Raw genomic sequence first — 18,401 nt, 5'->3', positions numbered from 1 at the left:
CCACTTTTTATGGAAGGGTCTACATGTTTGGGCTGTTTTTCATGATTTACGTAAAGATTTTGCTTTGTGACTCTTCAGCATATTGTAAATTTGAGTGTTCTGCTTTCTTTCCTCAACTGAAGGTGTCTTGGAGTTTTCAGCCGGGAAAAAAGACACATCTCACATTCTTTGGAGTGAACTCTTCTCGTAATTATATTGTCTTCTGTTTATTTTATTAGTAGTATTTGGATCTCAGACCTGCAAAGATGGTATAGGAGTGAAGCATTTGATTCAAAATTTCAGTATCCCCTAGCAAAATGATAGGGGCTCTTTTGTAGCCAATGTTCTATTTGATCAAGAATGTTGTGGAAAGATCATGTTCTTCACTTTTGATGAAGTTCTGTTTCAGTTGTGTATTCTACAAGATATATATATATATATATATATATATATATATATATATATATTTAAGGCTATGCCGTGTATGCCACTGGATACATTTTCTGTCGGTTCTAAATTGTCATCCTGCATATACTTGTAAAGTACTTAATGAATGTGTTTGAATGAAATCACCTCCTAATTTGTTAAAAACTAAATTCTTGTCAGTGAAGATTGTTTAGAAACAGTCAAAAAAGCATTAAAATAGAGGAACTGTCAAGAGTGAAAACTTGCTGGTAAGTGGAAACTAATCAGTAATCACTGGCATACGTGCTATACACACTTTCATATTTATATTCTTTTTGTTGGTCATAATAGGTAGCAAATAAAGAAAAAGGTTTCTAAGCGTAAATAATTTGTCCAATGCCAGACACCTCATGGGTGTCAGAGGGAATCAAATTCCAGGTCTGTTTACTCTTTTTTTTTTTTTTTTTTTTTTTTAATGTTTATTTATTTTTGAGACAGAGAGAGACAGAGCATGAGCGGGGGAGGGTCAGAGAGGGAGACACAGAATCCGAAGCAGGCTCCAGGCTCTGAGCCATCAGCACAGAGCCCGATGCGGGGCTCGAACTCACAGACTGTGAGATGATGACCTGAGCCGAAGTCGGCCGCTTAACCGACTGAGCCACCCAGGCGCCCCTGGGTCTGTTTACTCTTTACACACTATGCTTACCACTTGGTGTGTGTGTAGACTATGCCTAATTGAGTATCAGAGCTAAGAGTGACAGAATTTTAGAGCCTAATCTTTTGTACACAAAGAAACCAAAACTGAAACTTACCAGAGCTGCATAGCCATAAACCAAGACCACAACCTAGGTGTGCACTACAGTAAAAACACTTTAGGCTATTGACCGTGGAGAAACTTCCACTACAGAGGACATAAACTGCCTTTAGGAATTGTTATTTACAGAGGAGGTGGGAAGAAGCTTTGAAGAGCAGCTTTTGGGAGTTTCAGCTGGTGGGTGGCAGAAAAGCATACTAACATTTGTGCTCTCATTAGTGCACAGTAAGATAACCAATAGTTGAGGAATGAAATGAAAACACAGTAAAAGTTATGAGTCTTGTACTGTTTCTTTTATATCCTGAGGATTAGCAATTGATTACTCAGGGATGCTTAAAACATATAGAGGTTCACTCTTCTTTTTCCAAGGTAATGAATACTTTAAGTATTTCATTTCTGTTTACTTCAGAATTTTCTCAATGAACAGAACTGGTTTTTAAAAATATACGTATGCACCACAAGTTTTTCTAGGGAGCAGGGGCTGGAAATAAAAAGGGGAGGCATTGTGAGGAAATGAAAGAAGCTGTAGCAAAGCTCTGAAAATTATTCTGTTGAATGTTTCTGGTAATTTCTTTGGTCTTCTTGGTCTTCTCTTTTCTGAACATGTGGGATTTTAGGCCAGACTGTGGCTCTTTCTGTTTTTGGTATTCTGTGTCTCTTCTGTCACTTGTTTGAGAATGATGATCAAGGATTTGGTTGCTTCTGTTAGGTCATAAACTGTGGTAGATTCTGTTTGACGGTCGTACTGTACAGAAGTTAGTGAAAGTAACTTGTAAAATGCTTCAGGTCTTTTTTCATCACCTCCTTCATGCTGAGACATGGCATAGGATTTGGATCTTAGATTCCTGAACCAGTTACTGGAAAAGCTAGTGCTTCTTGTTTCTACCCTGGCTTCATCAAAAGGATATTACATGAGGGTAGGGACTCTTGGCTTTATTATCCAGGGTATTGCATGACGGTAGGGACCCTGACTTTATTATCCAGCACCTAGCTAAGTTCCTTGCTCAGAGGAGGCTGGAGAATTTGAATGCACGTATTAGTATATGTGGAGAGATCAGAGGGCAATAGGGCTGCAACCCCTAAGGGGTTCCAAGGGCCATTACACATATCAGTGTATTTTATTCTTGATTGCTTTGCTTATTCTGCTTATAAAAGTGACATATGTTCTTGTAAAAAAAAAACAAAAAACAAAAAAACAATACTGAAGTGTAATACACCCTTCACCAGAGTATTACTGTTAACAATTTGTTACCCTTTTCATGTTACTACGTATAAATCTTCCTCATTTTTAAAAAAATTCCTTAGGGGTGCCTGGGTGGCTTGGTCGGTTAAGCGTCCGACTTCGGCTCAGGTCATGATCTCACGGTCCGTGAGTTCGAGCCCCGCGTCAGGCTCTGTGCTGACAGCTCAGAGCCTGGAGCCTGTTTCAGATTCTGTGTCTCCCTCTCTCTCTGCCCCTCCCCTGTTCATGCTCTGTCTCTCTCTGTCTCAAAAATAAATAAACGTTAAAAAAAAAAAAAATTCCTTAGTAGTCCATTGTATCAACGTACCATCATTTTTTGACCACTCTCCTGTTCATAGACATCGATATTGTTTGCACTACTTTCTTGCAGTTCTATTTTTTTTTTTTGCGCAGTTCTATAAATGTGTATTTTAAAGAATAAATTGCTAGAAGTGGAATTGCTGGTTCAAAAGGTAATCTTTTAATAGGATTACCAAATTTTTATCCCCAGAAAATTGTTCAAATGCGTAATCAACAATGTTAATACTTAATTTTAAAAGGGTACCTATGGAATCCAATAGTAATTTTCCGGACTTAACTTTAATTAATGTTAATAGAAGATGAGCCCTATAATTGAGTGGAGAGAGATAGACTTTAAATGTAGAAAAATGTGGCTGGATGATAATGTTATAGATTTTTTTACTTACTGAATAACTGTGCCCAAGAGGGCTCTTGTTTTTGTGAAGTAAAGTAAGTATATAGTATACGATAGCTGGGAAGGTGTAGTTCAGGGCCACAGAGTAAGGAATAAGTGTGCTGATCAAATTTGTAGATAACAAGGGGCTTGGAGAGTTAGCCTTTGTGGAAAGTAGTGAAGTGTAGCAATACAGGGCAGAACATTGGCCTTGGAATCAGACCTGGATTTGAATCCCAGCTCTACCACCTATTAGCTTTGTGATCTTGGGTAAGTTTATTAACCTCATCCTCAATATCAGTTTTCTTACGTGTAAAATTGGATCATACCTTCTTCACAGAAGTATCATATGGATTAACTAAGATAAGTATATAGGTCTACATGTTGCAGAACTCTAGGGAACACCATTTGTGTGGAATACAGAGTTGCATAGCAGGCATGTCTGGAGTATTTAAGGTACCTGTATAGCAGTTGGCTATAGGTACTCTGGGCACTGTTGATCTAATACGTATGACATCCACCAAATTCACTGTAATTTAAGAGGTTGGATTTCTGGGTGGCTCAGTTGGTTAAGCATCCGACTCTTAATCTCAACTCAGATATTGATCTCGGAGTCATGAGTTCAAGCCCTGCATTGGTCTCCATGCAAAAAGATGGATTTTGAAATAACCTCAATGTCTATGTGTCCCCATTTTTATATGTTTGTTAGAGACAATTTGGAAAATACTGAAAAATTATCCTCAGATATTTTAAGTGTATCTTTTAGTCTCCTTTTTTTATGTAAACTTTATGGAGCTACAGTTTTTTACATGTACATTTATTTTAAAATGGAAACCATTTACAGTAAGTTTTGAAAAATTTGACAAAGGTATAGCCACCATTCCAAGATATAGAACATTTCACTCCCCTAAAGCTTTTAGTTTCTTTGAGAAAAAAATGTATGTGTGCTTCCTCTAATTTTACATAATTGGGATTCTATTGTATAATTTTTATATCCTGCTTTTCACTTACCATTATATAGTGACTATTTGTATTTTATAACCTCAGAAACTTAATTTTAATGGGTGTGTAATCCATTATTTAACATTTTCTCTATTCATTTAGGTTGCTTATGCTTTTTTTGTTTAAAAAGTTATTTATAGGGGCACCTGGGTGGCTCAGTTGGTTAAGCATCTGACTTCAGCTCAGGTCATAATCTCCCAATCATGGGTTCAAGCACTGCATCGAGCTCTGTGCTGACAGCTCAGAGCCTGGAGCCAACTTCTGATTCTGTGTCTCCCTTTCTGTCTACCCCTCTCCCACTTGTTCATGTTCGTTCTCTTTCTCTCTCAAAAATAAATAAACATTAAAAGAAATTAAAAAGAAACATTAAAAAAAGAAAATTACTTACAAATAAAAGTATATCAGATGTTTTGTATTTAGATTGTGGTGTGTGTGTTGATTATTTTCTTGGGACAGATAATAAGAACTTTGGAATTTCTGGATCAAGGAAATAAGAGTGCTTTAAAGTTATTCATATATTTTTTTAACTTATATATGTCAGTGTTAAGTATATGCTAGGTTCTATGCTCATTACCATGAGTGCAGTGGTAAATAAGGTAGACACAGTTCCTCTCCTGAAAATCAAATAGATTCTGAGAATTTCCATAAATTATTCCGGGCTTAATTTTTCTCCAACAGTATTATTTTTGTAAACTAATACATGCACGTATAAAAACAAATATGACAAGTTAAAAAGAAAGTAAAATCACCTGGAAACATCCCACTTTTAAAAGGTGAAATTTAGTAAAGGTAAATAGAAGTTCTGTTTTGACAAATCAACGGTGTAAATGGAGGATAGAGGAGATGTGCCATAACTGATAGTAGAACCTGGGATAAAAACTTACTGATTGATTTTAATTTTTTCTTTTACTCACTCAAAGAATTATTAGACTGAGAGAGAAATTTAAGTGACTTTAAGCTCAATAAGTGAAACTGATTTGAAAAATTAAAGGAATTGGGGCCATGGTGCCTGAGCAAGAATACAACTTTGGGTATGTTTAGCTGCCTTTAAGTGTTCAAAGTACTGTCCTATGGTAATGAAAGTAAGCTTATTTTGTGAGATTGCACAAGGGAACATCCTATCTCTGAATATTAATGGGAAGAATATTTTGATTCCATATTAAGGAATAACTTTGTATTTCTAATCTACTTGTGAAGAAGGGGCATTTATACCTCTCTACCTTCCTAATTCTGGACTTATTTCAATAGAGACTAGAAGGTCACCAGTCAGGCAGTTATGTATAGATGTGAAGTTACAATAGATGAATTCTAAAGTTTTTCTGACTCTTAGATTTGGATGGGCCTGCTATTCTTTCAGTATTTACTATTTACCATTGCTGGGAATATGGACAAATTAGAACCACCATCTGGATCAACTTGCAACCAAGACAAAATAGGAAAGGCAACTTGGCATATAATAGTTCACTGGGCAGATGAATAGAGTATGTTAAATTATGTACCAGATAGAAGGTGGATACCAGACCACTTTACACTTTTTTTTTAATTTTTTTTTTTTAGCGTTTATTTATTATTGACAGACAGACACAGAGCGTGAGCCGGGGAGGGGTGGAGAGAGGGGGAGACACAGAATCCAAAGTAGGCTCCAGGCTCTGAGCTGTCAGCACAGCCTGATGCAGGGCTCGAACTCACAAACTGCGAGATCATGACCTGAGCTGAAGTTAATCACTTAACCAACTGAGCCACCCAGGCGCCCCTACACTTTAACATCTTAATATTTTTAGAGAAAAGGTGCTCCGTAACCTAATGTGTAATTAATTTTTTTTAACATTTCTGTAGGATAAGTAGGCAAAACTGTGTATCCTTTTATGTTTGGAAAATGAATCATATTTATTAGGATTTGATTCAGAGGCTTGGTAGGTGGTTTTCACAAAAGAGACTAATGTTCAGTTTCCTTTGTGTGTTTTTAAGTGCGTTTCACTAGGTTGTTGCTCATTGGAATTGGACTTTTGGGATAAACACTTCAGTCAGAAGAGCATTGACTTTAGATGAGCTCTTGTTATTTTATTCTCAGTATTGTCTGTCTGCAACTATTCTAATATTACTTCCTACTGCTGTTTTGAGTACTTACTAGAAGAAAAGTTTGTATTGTAGACCTTTTGACATTAATAACAACTACTACAATTGATAACTTTAAAGTTCAAAAGTCTGCTCAAAAGTATTGTCTTATTTAATCCCCTTTAATGATCCTACAAGGTAAGTAGTAAGTCTCTAGATCCACAAATATGAAGTGTCCATTTATTTAGGTCTTTTTTTTTTTTTTAATGTGTATTTATTTGAGAGAGAAAATGAGTGAGGGAGGAGCAGAGAGAGAGGGAGACACAGAATCAGAAGCAGGCTCCAGGCTCGAGCTCTCAGCACAGAGACCAATGAGGGGCTTGAACTCAAGAACCGTGATATCATGACCTGAGCCGAAGTGGGACACTTAACTGACTGAGCCACTTGATTTATTTAGGTCTTTAATTTCCTTCAACAGCATTTTGTAGTTTCTGGGGGCACCTGGGTGGCTCAGTTGGTTAAGTGTCCCACTCCTGATTTCGCCTCAGATCATGATCTCAGGGTCATAAGATGCAACCCCCCACCCCTGCTCCAGGCTCCACCAATAAGTGTAGATACTGCTGAAGAGTCTCTCTCCACCCATCCCCTGCTCACGTGTCAAAGCCCTCTATCTCTCTCTCAAAAAAAATTTAAATAGCTTTGTGTAGTTTCCAGAGTATTGGTGTTATACTTACTTTGTTAAACTTGCCAGTATATTATTATTTTTGGTGCTATTGTAAATGAAATTGTTTTCTTTGTTCCGTTTAGTCATTCATTGCAAATGTATATAAAAATACAGCTGATTTTTATATATTCTGTATCCTGCTGCCTAGCTGAACTTGTTTATTGGTTTTAATATTTTTTCATGGATTTATATGATATCTGTATATAAGATTGTATTATCTGTGAATGGATAATTTTACTTCTTTCTTTGGATGCCTTTTATTTCATTTTCTTGCTTAATTGCCCTGGTTAGAACTCTGAATACAATGTGGAATAGAAGCAGTGATTGCAGGTATCCTTGTCTCATTCCTCATCAGTAATCTTTGTCTTGTTCCTAATCTTAAAGGGAAATCATTTAGTCCTTCACCATGACATATGATGTTAGGTGTGAGTCTTTTATAGATCTCTTTTATCAGTTTGAGGAGGTTTGCTTTTATTCCTATTTTATTGAGTGTTTTCATCATGATAAAAGGGGTGTTAGATTTTGTCAAATGCTTTTTCTGCATCTGTTGAGATGATCATGTGGTTTTGTCCTATTTTGATAGGTTGTTTTGTAGTAACTTTTTTATGTTAGACCAGCCTTATGCAGTGAGATGGATATTACGTGATATTACTTTTTTGTGCTACTGGATTCAGTTTGCTAGTACTTTGTTGGAAATTTTTGTATCTATATTCATAAGACATATTGGTCTCTGTTTTCTTGTGATGTCCTTGTCTAGTTTTGGTATCATGGTAATACTGACCTTGCAGAATGAGTTGAGACGTGCTTCATTCTTTTCTACTTTTTTGGAAGAGTTTGTGAATGATTTGTATCAAGTTTTCCTTGGATTTTTGATAGACTTCACCAGTGAAGCCATCTGGACCTGGGCGTATCTTGTGGACACTTTTTGATTAATAATTAAATTCATTTGTTGGACCTATTCAGGTTGCCTATTTTCTTTAGTCAGTTATAGTAGTTTTTGTTTTTAGGTATTTGCCTATTTCATATATGTCATCTAATTTATGGATTCACAGTTGCTTACAGTATTCCTTTATCCATCTTTCTATAAGATTAATAGTAATATTCTCTCTCTCTCTTTTTTTTTTTTTTTTCCATTCTTGGTTTTAGTAGTTTGAGCAGTCTGGTAAAGGTTTTTCAGTTTTGTTGGTCTTTTCCCAGAACCAACTTTTGCTTTTCTTTTTCTCCTTTGTTTTTATACTCTATTTAATTCTGCTTTAATCTTCATTGTTTTCTTTTCATCTGCTTGCTTTAGTTTTTATTTTGCTGCCCCCCCAACCCTGTATCTTAAGATGGAAGTTTAAGTTATTGATTTGAATCTTTTTTCTTTTTAAATACCATCATTTATGACTATAAATGCCCCACTAAACCCTGCTTTAGCTGCATTCTATAAATTTTGGTATATTATGTCTTCATTTTCACTCCTTTCAAAGTATTTTCCAATTTTCCTTGTGATTTCTTCATTGACCAACTGATTACTTAGAAGTAATTAATTTCTAAATATTTGTGAATTCCCTCAATTTCTTTTTGTTACTGATTTAAAATTTCATTCCATTGTAGTTGGAGACTATACATTGTATGATTTTAGTCTTTTTAAATTTATTGGAGCTTATTTTATGTCCTAACATTGAGAATGTTCCATGTGCACTTATGGAGAATGCTGTTGTTGGGTGGAGTATTCTATGGATGTGTTTGGTTGGTTGGTTTATAGTATTGATCAAGTATTTGATTTCCTTGTTGATTTCTATATAGTTGTCTATCCGTTGTGGAAAGTGGGGTATTGAAATCTCTCAACTATTATCATTGAATTTCTGTTTTTCACTTCGCTTACATCAGCTTTTGCTTTGTATATTTTGGGCTTTGTTTTTGGGTACATATTCATATTCCTGACCCATTGGGTGTTACATCAGTTATAAAATGCCCCTCTTTATCTCTAGTAACATACGTAGTCTATTTTGTCTAATATTGGTCTGACCACTCTAGTTTTCTTATGGTTGCTGTTGTATATCTTTTTTTTTTTAAGTTTATTTATTTTGAGAAAGAGAATGTGAGCAGGGGAGGAGCAGAGAGAGAGAGAGAGAGAGAATTCCAAGAATTCCACTATCCGTGCAGAGCCTGATATGGGACTCGAACTCATGAACCATGAGGTCATGACTTGAGCCGAAATCATGACAATATAAATGTATGTTAATTCTTTCTTCTCTTAATTTAAAAAATTGTTTAAAAACCAATTGTATAGAACAGTATGTATATAATTATATTGTTGGGACTATACCATTAAAATAATATATTTGTGAATAACAACAGAAAGTGAGTAGGAGTAAAGTTGTATTGCACTAAGGAAATTACCTTAGATGAAATCTCAAATCCATAGGAACAAATGAAGAAAACCAGAAATGGCAAATGCAAAAGTAATGAAACAAATGCTACAAATACATCCTTTGCTCCTTTCTTCTGTCAGTTTCTTTAAAAACCATACAGTTATATTATGTGATAATAACAAGGTATTGTTGGGTTTCTAATATATCTAGATACAATATATAGAACAATAATAGCACAAAAATAAAAGTGAGAGGAAAATGAGCTAAATAGGAGAAATGTTTCTATATCTCACCCAAATAAGTTAATACAGACGTGAAATAAATTCTAATACGATATATATTGCAAACTCTATTGTAGCCTATAGAACCTCTAAATATATGTATTGAAAAATTATAAAGAAATTTAAGTGTTACACTAGAAAATACTCACTTAATGCAGATGAAATCAGGGGAAAAAAAGAGAGAAACAAAAAGGAGAGGAAATATACAGAAACAAAAATAAATGGCACACCTAAACCCAACTATATATCATGCAATGTGAATGGTCTAAATAATTCAATCAAAAGGCAAAAATGTCTGGGCTCCTGGGTGGCTCAGTCAGCCACTATTTCTTTGAATGTTTTTCTGTTTCTTTACCTCTCTCTCTTTATGTTTCTCTTGTTCTCCCTCTCTGGTACTCACATTATGCCCGTGTTGTGGTGCCTATCAGTGTTCCACATTTCTCTGAGGCTCTGTTCATTTTTCTTTATTCCTTTTTCCTCTCCTTTCTTTGGATTTAATAATCTGTTGATCTATCTTCAAGTTCACTGATCTTTCTTCTACTTACTCAGTTTCACTGTCAAACCCCTCTAGTGAATTTTTTGTTATTGTGCTTTTTAACTACAGAAGTTATTTTTTATGGTACCTATCTCTCTAGGGATAGTCTCTATTTGGTGATCTCATCATACCTTCCTTTGCTTTTTTAAGATGGTTTCCTTTTGTCTTTTGAACAAATATATAATGTTTACTTTGAAGTTTCTGTTGTTAGAAACTAACATCTAGTCTCTCTCGTGAGTGGTTTCTGTTGCTTTGCCTTTTTTTCCTGTGTGTCACACTTTTCTTTTTCTTTGCATGTACTGTAATTTGCTATTCAAAAGTAATATATTGTAGCAACTCTGGGTACTGTCCCCTATTCCCTTGAGTGTATTATTGTTGTTTGGCTAGATTGTTAGTGAAATCTATTTTCCCTACAATGGGAAGCCACTGAGTTGCACCTCAGAGGGCACAGCCTTGGTTTTAGCAGGGCTCTCTCTGACTTTCTCTGAATCCTGTTTAGCTGTGCCTCTCTGTTGATAACCACACATAGCTATTAAGCTCTATTGGTTGCCAGCCAATTGCCCTATTTTTTTCAACAATGCCCTAGAGCCTAGCTTGCTCCACAGTCTGATCCAATTAAATTTAGGCTCCTTTACTGGTTAATTTTTTAGGTTTATTGTTTCACGTTTGTTCTGACATCAGGAAGACCCTTCTTAGTTATCTCTTTATCTGGTTCTCTCTGGTAAACTAGAGCTAGGCCTGTTACCTATCTTGTATGGGTCATGAAGCTACCATCCTTCTTTTAATTGTTTATTGTATTTGAGAGTGCTCTTACCTTTGAGTTTGCCCATGCTGTGTTGAAATAAAGTCAGCTTCTCTGGGGAGATATTTGGAGCGGGGACCAGGACTGTGGCATACTTCTCTGTGGGCAATATCCCTGCTTTAGGAGTGGGGTACTAGGCATGGGTGGTAGCCTTTGATCTTACCTGCTTACCTCTCCCAGCATGGAATAACTCCTACAAAATAACTAGGGTGAAGGACACTGGGGTCCAGATATTTTTAGTGTTCCATCCCTGAGGTGTAGAGCCTTCCTTTTATGAGTAGAGATGAGTAAAAGAAGAAGCCTGGAAACTTTTGGATACACTTATCTCAAATTTGTCCTCTGTTGTATGCAGCTCAGTGTGGGGGAGATCAGAAATGCTGGTGGCCTGCTCCTTCCAGGAAGATACCGTAGCCTCAACTGGGAGCTTGGGAGAGGAAGAGGCCCTGTGTTGACCACACTGCCTGATGTGAGAAGGAAAAGGGAGCAGGTCATGGTTCAGATGCCACAGATTCTTGCTGTTCTTACGGAGTTTTAGTAAATCCTCTTTAATAATGGTGTAGTCATTTTCTGTATGCCTTCAGGCAATTTCCAAAGACTCTAAATGATGTTTTTAAAAATAATTTTCACCAGTTATGCTTGCTTTGCTAGGGGGCAGGTTTGTTGAGCTCTTGATGCTCCCATTCCAGAAATGGAACATCAACTGTGAATATTCTCGTTTGTGCCTCCTACTGACATGGACAAGAATTTCTTTAGATTAGAAATACTACTGGGTTAGAGAGTACAAATGGGAATCAGTTTGGCACAATCATGTAAAGTTGAACAAAGCAATTCTACCATGTTACATTACCATCATCAGGATGTTAGAGTTCTTGTTGCTGCACATCTAACACTTAATGTTGTCTTTGGACTTCTTAATTTTTGCCCATCTAGGTAGATATAAAGTGATATCTCACTGTGGTCTTAATTTACCTTTCCCTGTCATTGGCATCTGTGTTTTGTTCATTTTTGATATTCATTCTTCAAACATAAGTGAACTAAAAATTTTTTTTTTCCGTTTGGTAGTTTGTTTTTTTGCTTGGTAGTGTCTTTTGGTAAACAAAAGTTTTTTTTGGTATAGTAGAATGTGTCAAATTTATTTAAGAAAGTCTCCCTATCCCAAGTTCGGAAAGATCATTTTGTATATTATCTAAGAGTTTCAAAGGTTTTACTTTTTGCCTTTGTATTCTTAATGCCATAGGGGTTTTGTGTGTGGTATGACACTTTTAATCTTTTCCATGTAAATAACTAATTGACCCAACCTTGCTTATTGAGTGGTCTGCTCTTTTCCTCACTAATCTGCAGTGCCTCTTAGGAAAATTTGATATGACATATCTGCCTGAGCCTATTTTGGAATTCTCTAATTTATTCCATTGGTCACTTTGTGTAGTCTGGTGCCATTACCATATCATCTTACTTACTGTAGTTTTACAGTTTGAAGTCATGAAGAAAAAGTGTTTTGACTTCTTCAAGAGTATGGGCCATAGGCTTGGACTTCTAATATTTTAAGTAGCTTTGAGTGAAAACATTTTTCCATATTATTTATGGTAATTAGTGTACATAGAATTTAGTGTGTACTAATCATTTGTTCAGACATTTTACAATATGAAAGAAATGGTCAGAACACAAAATATATGATGCTTATGTTTTATTTATTAGCTTAGAGGTCATGGTTTTTTTCTTTTAATTCTAGGAACAGTTTTAATCAAAAGTAACAGTGGCCAGTTGATGTTGGTATCTCCTCAGCAAGCTGTGACAAGAGCAGAGACCACTACTAACATAACTTCAAGGCCAGCTATACCAACGAATACTCATACCGTCAAAATCTGTACAGTGCCGGTAATGTACCTTAGGGTTTGTTTTTTTTTTTAATTCTTGGTTTTCTAGCTGGTATCTTCATGTAAATATATGTGTATTTGTGAATAAAAATAATAGATGATTCTGCTCAACTTTTTGAATTGAGCCACTTTCTTTGTGTTAATCAAGATGTTTGGTTTTGTCACTTGGTAATTGCTAAAATAATAAAGATTCAGTCTTCATACTCAAAGATTTTTATTTCTCAGGGGAATGTTAAAAGGGCTTTTTGCATGTCTAAATGGAAAGAAAATATGCTTCAATTTTAATTTGTGGTAAGACATTAACACTACAGTTTTATACTATTCATTTGTATCTGTATCTTATAGGAATGACTTCTTAAGAAGTCCGAAATAGTTCATTAATTTAGCGTTGTTAGAAAATGGTTTGTTTTACATACATGGTAATCTTTTTAGGTAACTAACTGAAGCTTATCTTGTGTGGCAGAGGTAAAAAAAATATATATATATGTGTGTGTGTGTGTGTGTGTGTGTGTGTGTGTGTGTGTGTATGTGTGTGTCATATTATAACATCTTTCTCTGGTAAAATAAAAAATGCTGAATGTAGTATAGCATTTTCTTGATGAGTCAGGTTCATCCTAATGAAAGATCGCATAGTGTTCTGTGGTAATATCCTCTGGCAGTCTGTCTGCCACCCTCACCCCCCATTTTGTGCTCTCCTCTAATATTTGATTCTATGTTCTCATTTTCTATGTTACTGTATCTTTCAATGATAGCTGCTCCTTCCCTCTTTTCTTTTCTTTTCTTTTCCCTTTCCTTTCCTTTCCTTTTTGTTCTTTTTTTTTGAGAAAGAGACAGAGCACAAGTGGGGAAAGGGCAGAGAGAGAGGGAGAAACAGAATATGAATCAGGCTCCAGGCTCCAATCTGTCAGCACAGAGCCCCATGTGGGCCTTGAATTCACAAACTGTGAGATCATAACCTGAGCAGAAGTCAGATGCTTAACCTACTGAGCCACCTAGGTGCCCCTGCTCCTTTCTTTTCTAGTTTGCTTTATCTAACTGCTGTGAGTTGAGAAGATAGATTAGCAGACTATTTTAATAATGTTAAATAAGAATCCATATGTTTTTGGGGTGCCTGAGTAGCTCTGCTCTGTTGGTTAAGCATCCAACTCTCAGTTCCAGCGCAGGTCAGGAAATTGATCTCAGGTTCATGAAATTGAGCTCAGATCCCAGTGCTAGGCTCCCCACTGGGCGTGGAGGGTGCTTAAGATTCTTTCTTTTGGGGCACCTGAGTGGCTAAGTCCGTTAAGTGTCCGACTTCGGCTCAGGTCATGATGTCATGGTTTGTGAGTTTGAGTCCCGCATCAGGCTCTGTGCTGACAGCTCAGAGCCTGAAGCCTGCTTTAGGTTCTGTTTCTCTCTCTTTGCCCCTCCCTTGCTCTCTGTCTGTCTCTCTCAAAAATAAACAAACATTAAAAATTAAAAAAAAAAAAAAAGATTCTTTCTTTCTTTCTGCCCCTTCCCAACTTGTGTTCTCTCTTAAAAAAAAAAACCAAAAAAAACAACTATATGTTTTCTGTATGAGCCAAAGAGTAAAGTTTAAGATTTTAATGCTAAAAAACTGTGATATTGCTAAATCAGTTGCCTCCTTAAGGAGTATGAAGTAGTGTCAGTTTGCCAGTTGACCAGGTAGGTTCGCAGTGGAGAATATGCTTAAAACCTATAAGGCTATATAAAGCCAGTTATAACAACGGAGTTTGCTGTGGTGAAGTGTTTTAATTTTTTTTTAATATTTATTTATTTGAGAGAGAGAGAGAGAGAGAGAGGGAGCATGCGTGTGCACAAGTGGGGAAGAGCCAGAGAGACAGGGCAGAAGATCCAAAGCAGGCTCTGAGCTGTCAGCACAGAGCCCGACGTGGGGCTCAAACTCCTGAACCGTGAGATCACGACCTGAGCCAAAGTTGGACATTTAACTGACTGAGCCATCCAGGCACTCCGAAGTGGTTTAATGTTTAATGTTCACCATAGTACTGATTGATTTAAAATTACTAATGCTGATGATTCTGTTATCTCTCTCCCCTCCCCCTCTCACCCCCTTAGAATTCTGGTTCACAGTTAGTTAAGAAAGTGGCAGTGGCACCTGTTAAAAAGTTGGCACAAATAGGAACTACTGTGGTAACCACGGTTCCAAAGCCTTCCTCAGTACAGGTAAGTTGTGACTGACTTGTGTCCATGTGTGCACTGCTTATTCTCTCATCTTTCTTTATTTAGTTGTTTCCTGCTAGATATGTAGGTTGTCACAACAACCGTGTAACCTTGAGCAATTCAGTGATATTTGGTGACACCAAAGTGGGTGGGAACGGTTGGAGGTGTGGAAACACAGGATAAACATGGTGTGTGCTCTTGGAATATTAATTTTACTTGAATGTATTAAATTAATACAAACACACCCAATAGCCATGTGTGATAGTGTTTAGAAGCAGGTGCTAGGACATCCCCTTTGGTGTAGGGGATACTTATTAGTTATTGATACTTGTGGAAGGGAAGGAGACTAAGACTTTGAACTAGATGTAGGCCCAGTAAAGACTCCACCAATCAGGTGGGGAACATTGGAGTAAATATGGCTTGTCAGAGTTGTCCTACTATGTGCCAGCTTTGGTCAGCTGGTCCTTAATTCCCACTCTGTGATCAGTCATTGGATGTCAGTTCCACAGGGAGAGTTGTGCTATTGGGCAAGATAATTCTCTGTAGTTGAGGCAAACCCTGAAATAACTGACAACTGTAGCCTATGTAATAGCATTCCCAACAGCTGGGACAACACAGATGTCCTTGTGATGGTATTGCAAAGTTTACTCCTTGTATCACTGGTATCTACTTCCTTATACGTTGTTAGAGACCAGATCTTTTGGAATTCCATTGGGTTTCTTCCTTGGGGAAACAAAGAAGAGGAGGTTATAGGATGAACTACAGTCCTCACTGCTGTGGCTGATACTCATCATCTCCCTCCTTTACTATCCTATCCATTCTAGATTCCCTTCATTCTCAACTAATAACTCTACTGGTCTTGGTAGCTTAACTGGTAGTGGGACCAGATTTTCATCCCTGAGGGATCTGAGGTCTTAATCACTATGCTCTTTTGAGACAAGAGTTGCTGTACTTGTCCATTTATCATTACAATTGGGCAAGGAAATACCAACAGGCACTTAAGCAGATCCCTTGGATTCACCACACATACTCCTCTCAGTCTGCATTGTAAGATAGCAACCCTACCTATTCCAGATGTCAGGTCACTTACCCCTGTCATGATAAGCTCTTTACTGATGTTCCTGGACGTAAGAAACCTGAGGTGCCCAGGAGGCAGTCATGGTGTCTAGTTTATGGGAACTCTTGTTGTGTCCTCTGGTGAAAGTGTGCCCCCTGTGGGCAAAAATGGGAAGCACATGGTCCCCCAGCATGTCTTTGGGAGTGATAAGTGGTTCCATTCATCCCTTTACTCCTTGATTCCTTGATTTTCATGTATTTGTCCTATTGGAGACATAGTACCATAAAGGATTTCTTGATACAGTTAGTACACTTAGTCTTGGAGGATGGAATCCGATCATCATTGAGTATTGCCTCTGAGTTTGCACTTCACCTGTGCCTTCTGCAGGCTGTTCTAATACTTTACTAGGATGCCAGCTTTTAGGTCATGCCCCCCCCCCGCCGACAATCATAATCAGTGCCAGTGCAGTCTTGCAAAGCATGGAAATACCATGGGCTGGTCGAGAATATCAGAAGTTATGATTGAGTTTGAGATGGTCCATCCATTACTGCAGTGGGATTGTGTAGGTAGAGTAAGACTGGGATTGTGTACCTCTCTATGCCTTTTAAGAGTTAGAATTGGCATGGAAGGTGCAGATATCTGGTAAGGTACAGCTAGTAACTATATTAGAAAGAGTTATGAAAGACAGATTTTGTACTAGAGACCATTAAACATTGACAAGGAAAGTGGAAATGCCATAAATCCTTCATCTGTTCACAAAAAATAGTATGCTTTTTCTGAGCTCACATTTCATTGAGCCTTATTTTACTTCATGAGGGAGAGGAACCCTGAGGTTCCCCAATGAACACTTCCCATTGTCCTGGAAAGTAATCATAATTACCAGCTAAAGTTTTAGATTATATGTTCTTAAATAAAGTAGTATAAGGAATTAAGGGCAGAGTATAAATCTAGACTCAACTGAATATAGACTCAGCTGAAGGAAGAGTATTTCATTATTGTATATTGACCTGGAAAAGTTTTTAGACAGTCTCCAAAAAGATTCAGAGAAACTGCACGGTAGTTGTCCTTGAAGAGCAAGACTAAGGCTAGGAATAGGAGGGAGACTCATTTTTATTGTTGCCTTTGAGATCTGCTTATATTTAATAAAATTTTACTAACGTAGCTGCAATTTTTTCCCCCAAATTTTTATTTAAATTCTAGTTAGTTAACACAGTGTAATATCTGTTTTAGTAGAATTTAGTGATTCATCACTTACATATAACACCCAGTGCTCAATACAACAAGTGCCCTCCTTAATACCATTACCCATTTAGCTTATCCCCCCACCCACCTCCTCTCCAACAACCCTCGGTTTGTTCTCTACCATTGAGTCTCTTGTGGTTTGCTTCCCTCTCTCTTTTTTTTTTCCCTTCCCATAAGCTCACCTATTTTGTTTCTTAAATCCACATATGAGTGAAATCTAATAGTATCTGTCTTTCTCTGACTGACTTATTTCACTTAGCATCCATCCTCTCTAGCTGCATCCACATCATTGAGAATGGCAGGATTTCATTCTTCCAGCCTCTATGTTCTTAAGCATTATTCTTTATTGCTTTGGATGGGGCAATTTGAAATTTTAACCCTTGAGAATTACAATATCAGTAAGAATAATAAACACTCTGTCTAATTTTCAGCAAATGAGATTTTATCTGCACTGTTTTTTACAAAGGGGTATATAAAAGTTGAAGATTTAGCTGCAATTTTTAATTTAACTTTTTTTTAACATTTCATCATTCATTCTAGTCTTCATCATTAATCAGGGTTTTTAATTTCTTTCCCATTTTTACCCTTGTCTTTTCTAATATATGCTTGTCTAATATATGCTCCAGTCTTTCTAAAGTGGGCAGTTTGGTGTACATTTTAATTCACTTATTGGGACTGTTACCAAAGGAATTTTCTTGAAGGACATTGCAACCTGAACTTTTTGTGTTGTATGCCTTAGTATACAAGTATTTCAACTAAAGTGATGGTGCATTGTTCAGTTTTCTGCATGAATTATAAATACTCTTGTCTTCTGATCCCCCTAAACTTGACTCCTGTTCTGTTACTTTCAGTGTTTGTTTTAAAATAAGATTGTTGCTTTATCTCAATATAGTTGTCTAAGTTTTTAACTGCCTGACTTGTGATTTCTTGTATTAAACTTTTTATCCTGCAGGTGGCGCTAGAATCACACCTCATTTCAATAGAGGGTAGAATAACCAAAATTCTTTTCACTGTGAAAGTAAGATATCACAGTTTGTAATATTTATTATGTTTAATAGTCTAATAAAAGCTTATCTGAATACAAGATGATCAATAGATCTCTCTACTTTATACTTAAGCAGAAAATTATAGAATAGGAAATCCTATATTTTCATATAAAGACTATTTCAAATTCTTT

General features: G+C 36.6%; 1 protein-coding gene across 3 annotated transcripts in view; it reads left to right on the top strand.

Annotated features, from left to right (window-relative positions):
- TAF4B (TATA-box binding protein associated factor 4b) overlaps nucleotides 1-18,401 on the top strand; it is a 179,573-nt gene that overhangs the window by 1,461 nt on the left and 159,711 nt on the right. For 2 of the 3 annotated variants that reach the window (XM_049620318.1, XM_049620317.1), the window contains exons 2-3: nucleotides 12,600-12,745; nucleotides 14,821-14,928. In XM_049620318.1, the coding sequence (XP_049476275.1) occupies nucleotides 12,600-12,745; nucleotides 14,821-14,928 (254 nt within the window). Of the gene's footprint in view, nucleotides 1-8,530; nucleotides 11,337-12,599; nucleotides 12,746-14,820; nucleotides 14,929-18,401 lie in introns of those variants that run through there. The other variant, XM_049620319.1, reaches the window with a different exon arrangement.

This window comes from Panthera uncia (genome assembly GCF_023721935.1).
Source record: "Panthera uncia isolate 11264 chromosome D3 unlocalized genomic scaffold, Puncia_PCG_1.0 HiC_scaffold_8, whole genome shotgun sequence".
NCBI lineage: Eukaryota > Metazoa > Chordata > Mammalia > Carnivora > Felidae > Panthera > Panthera uncia.
This window is presented reverse-complemented; position numbering and strand designations above follow the sequence as displayed.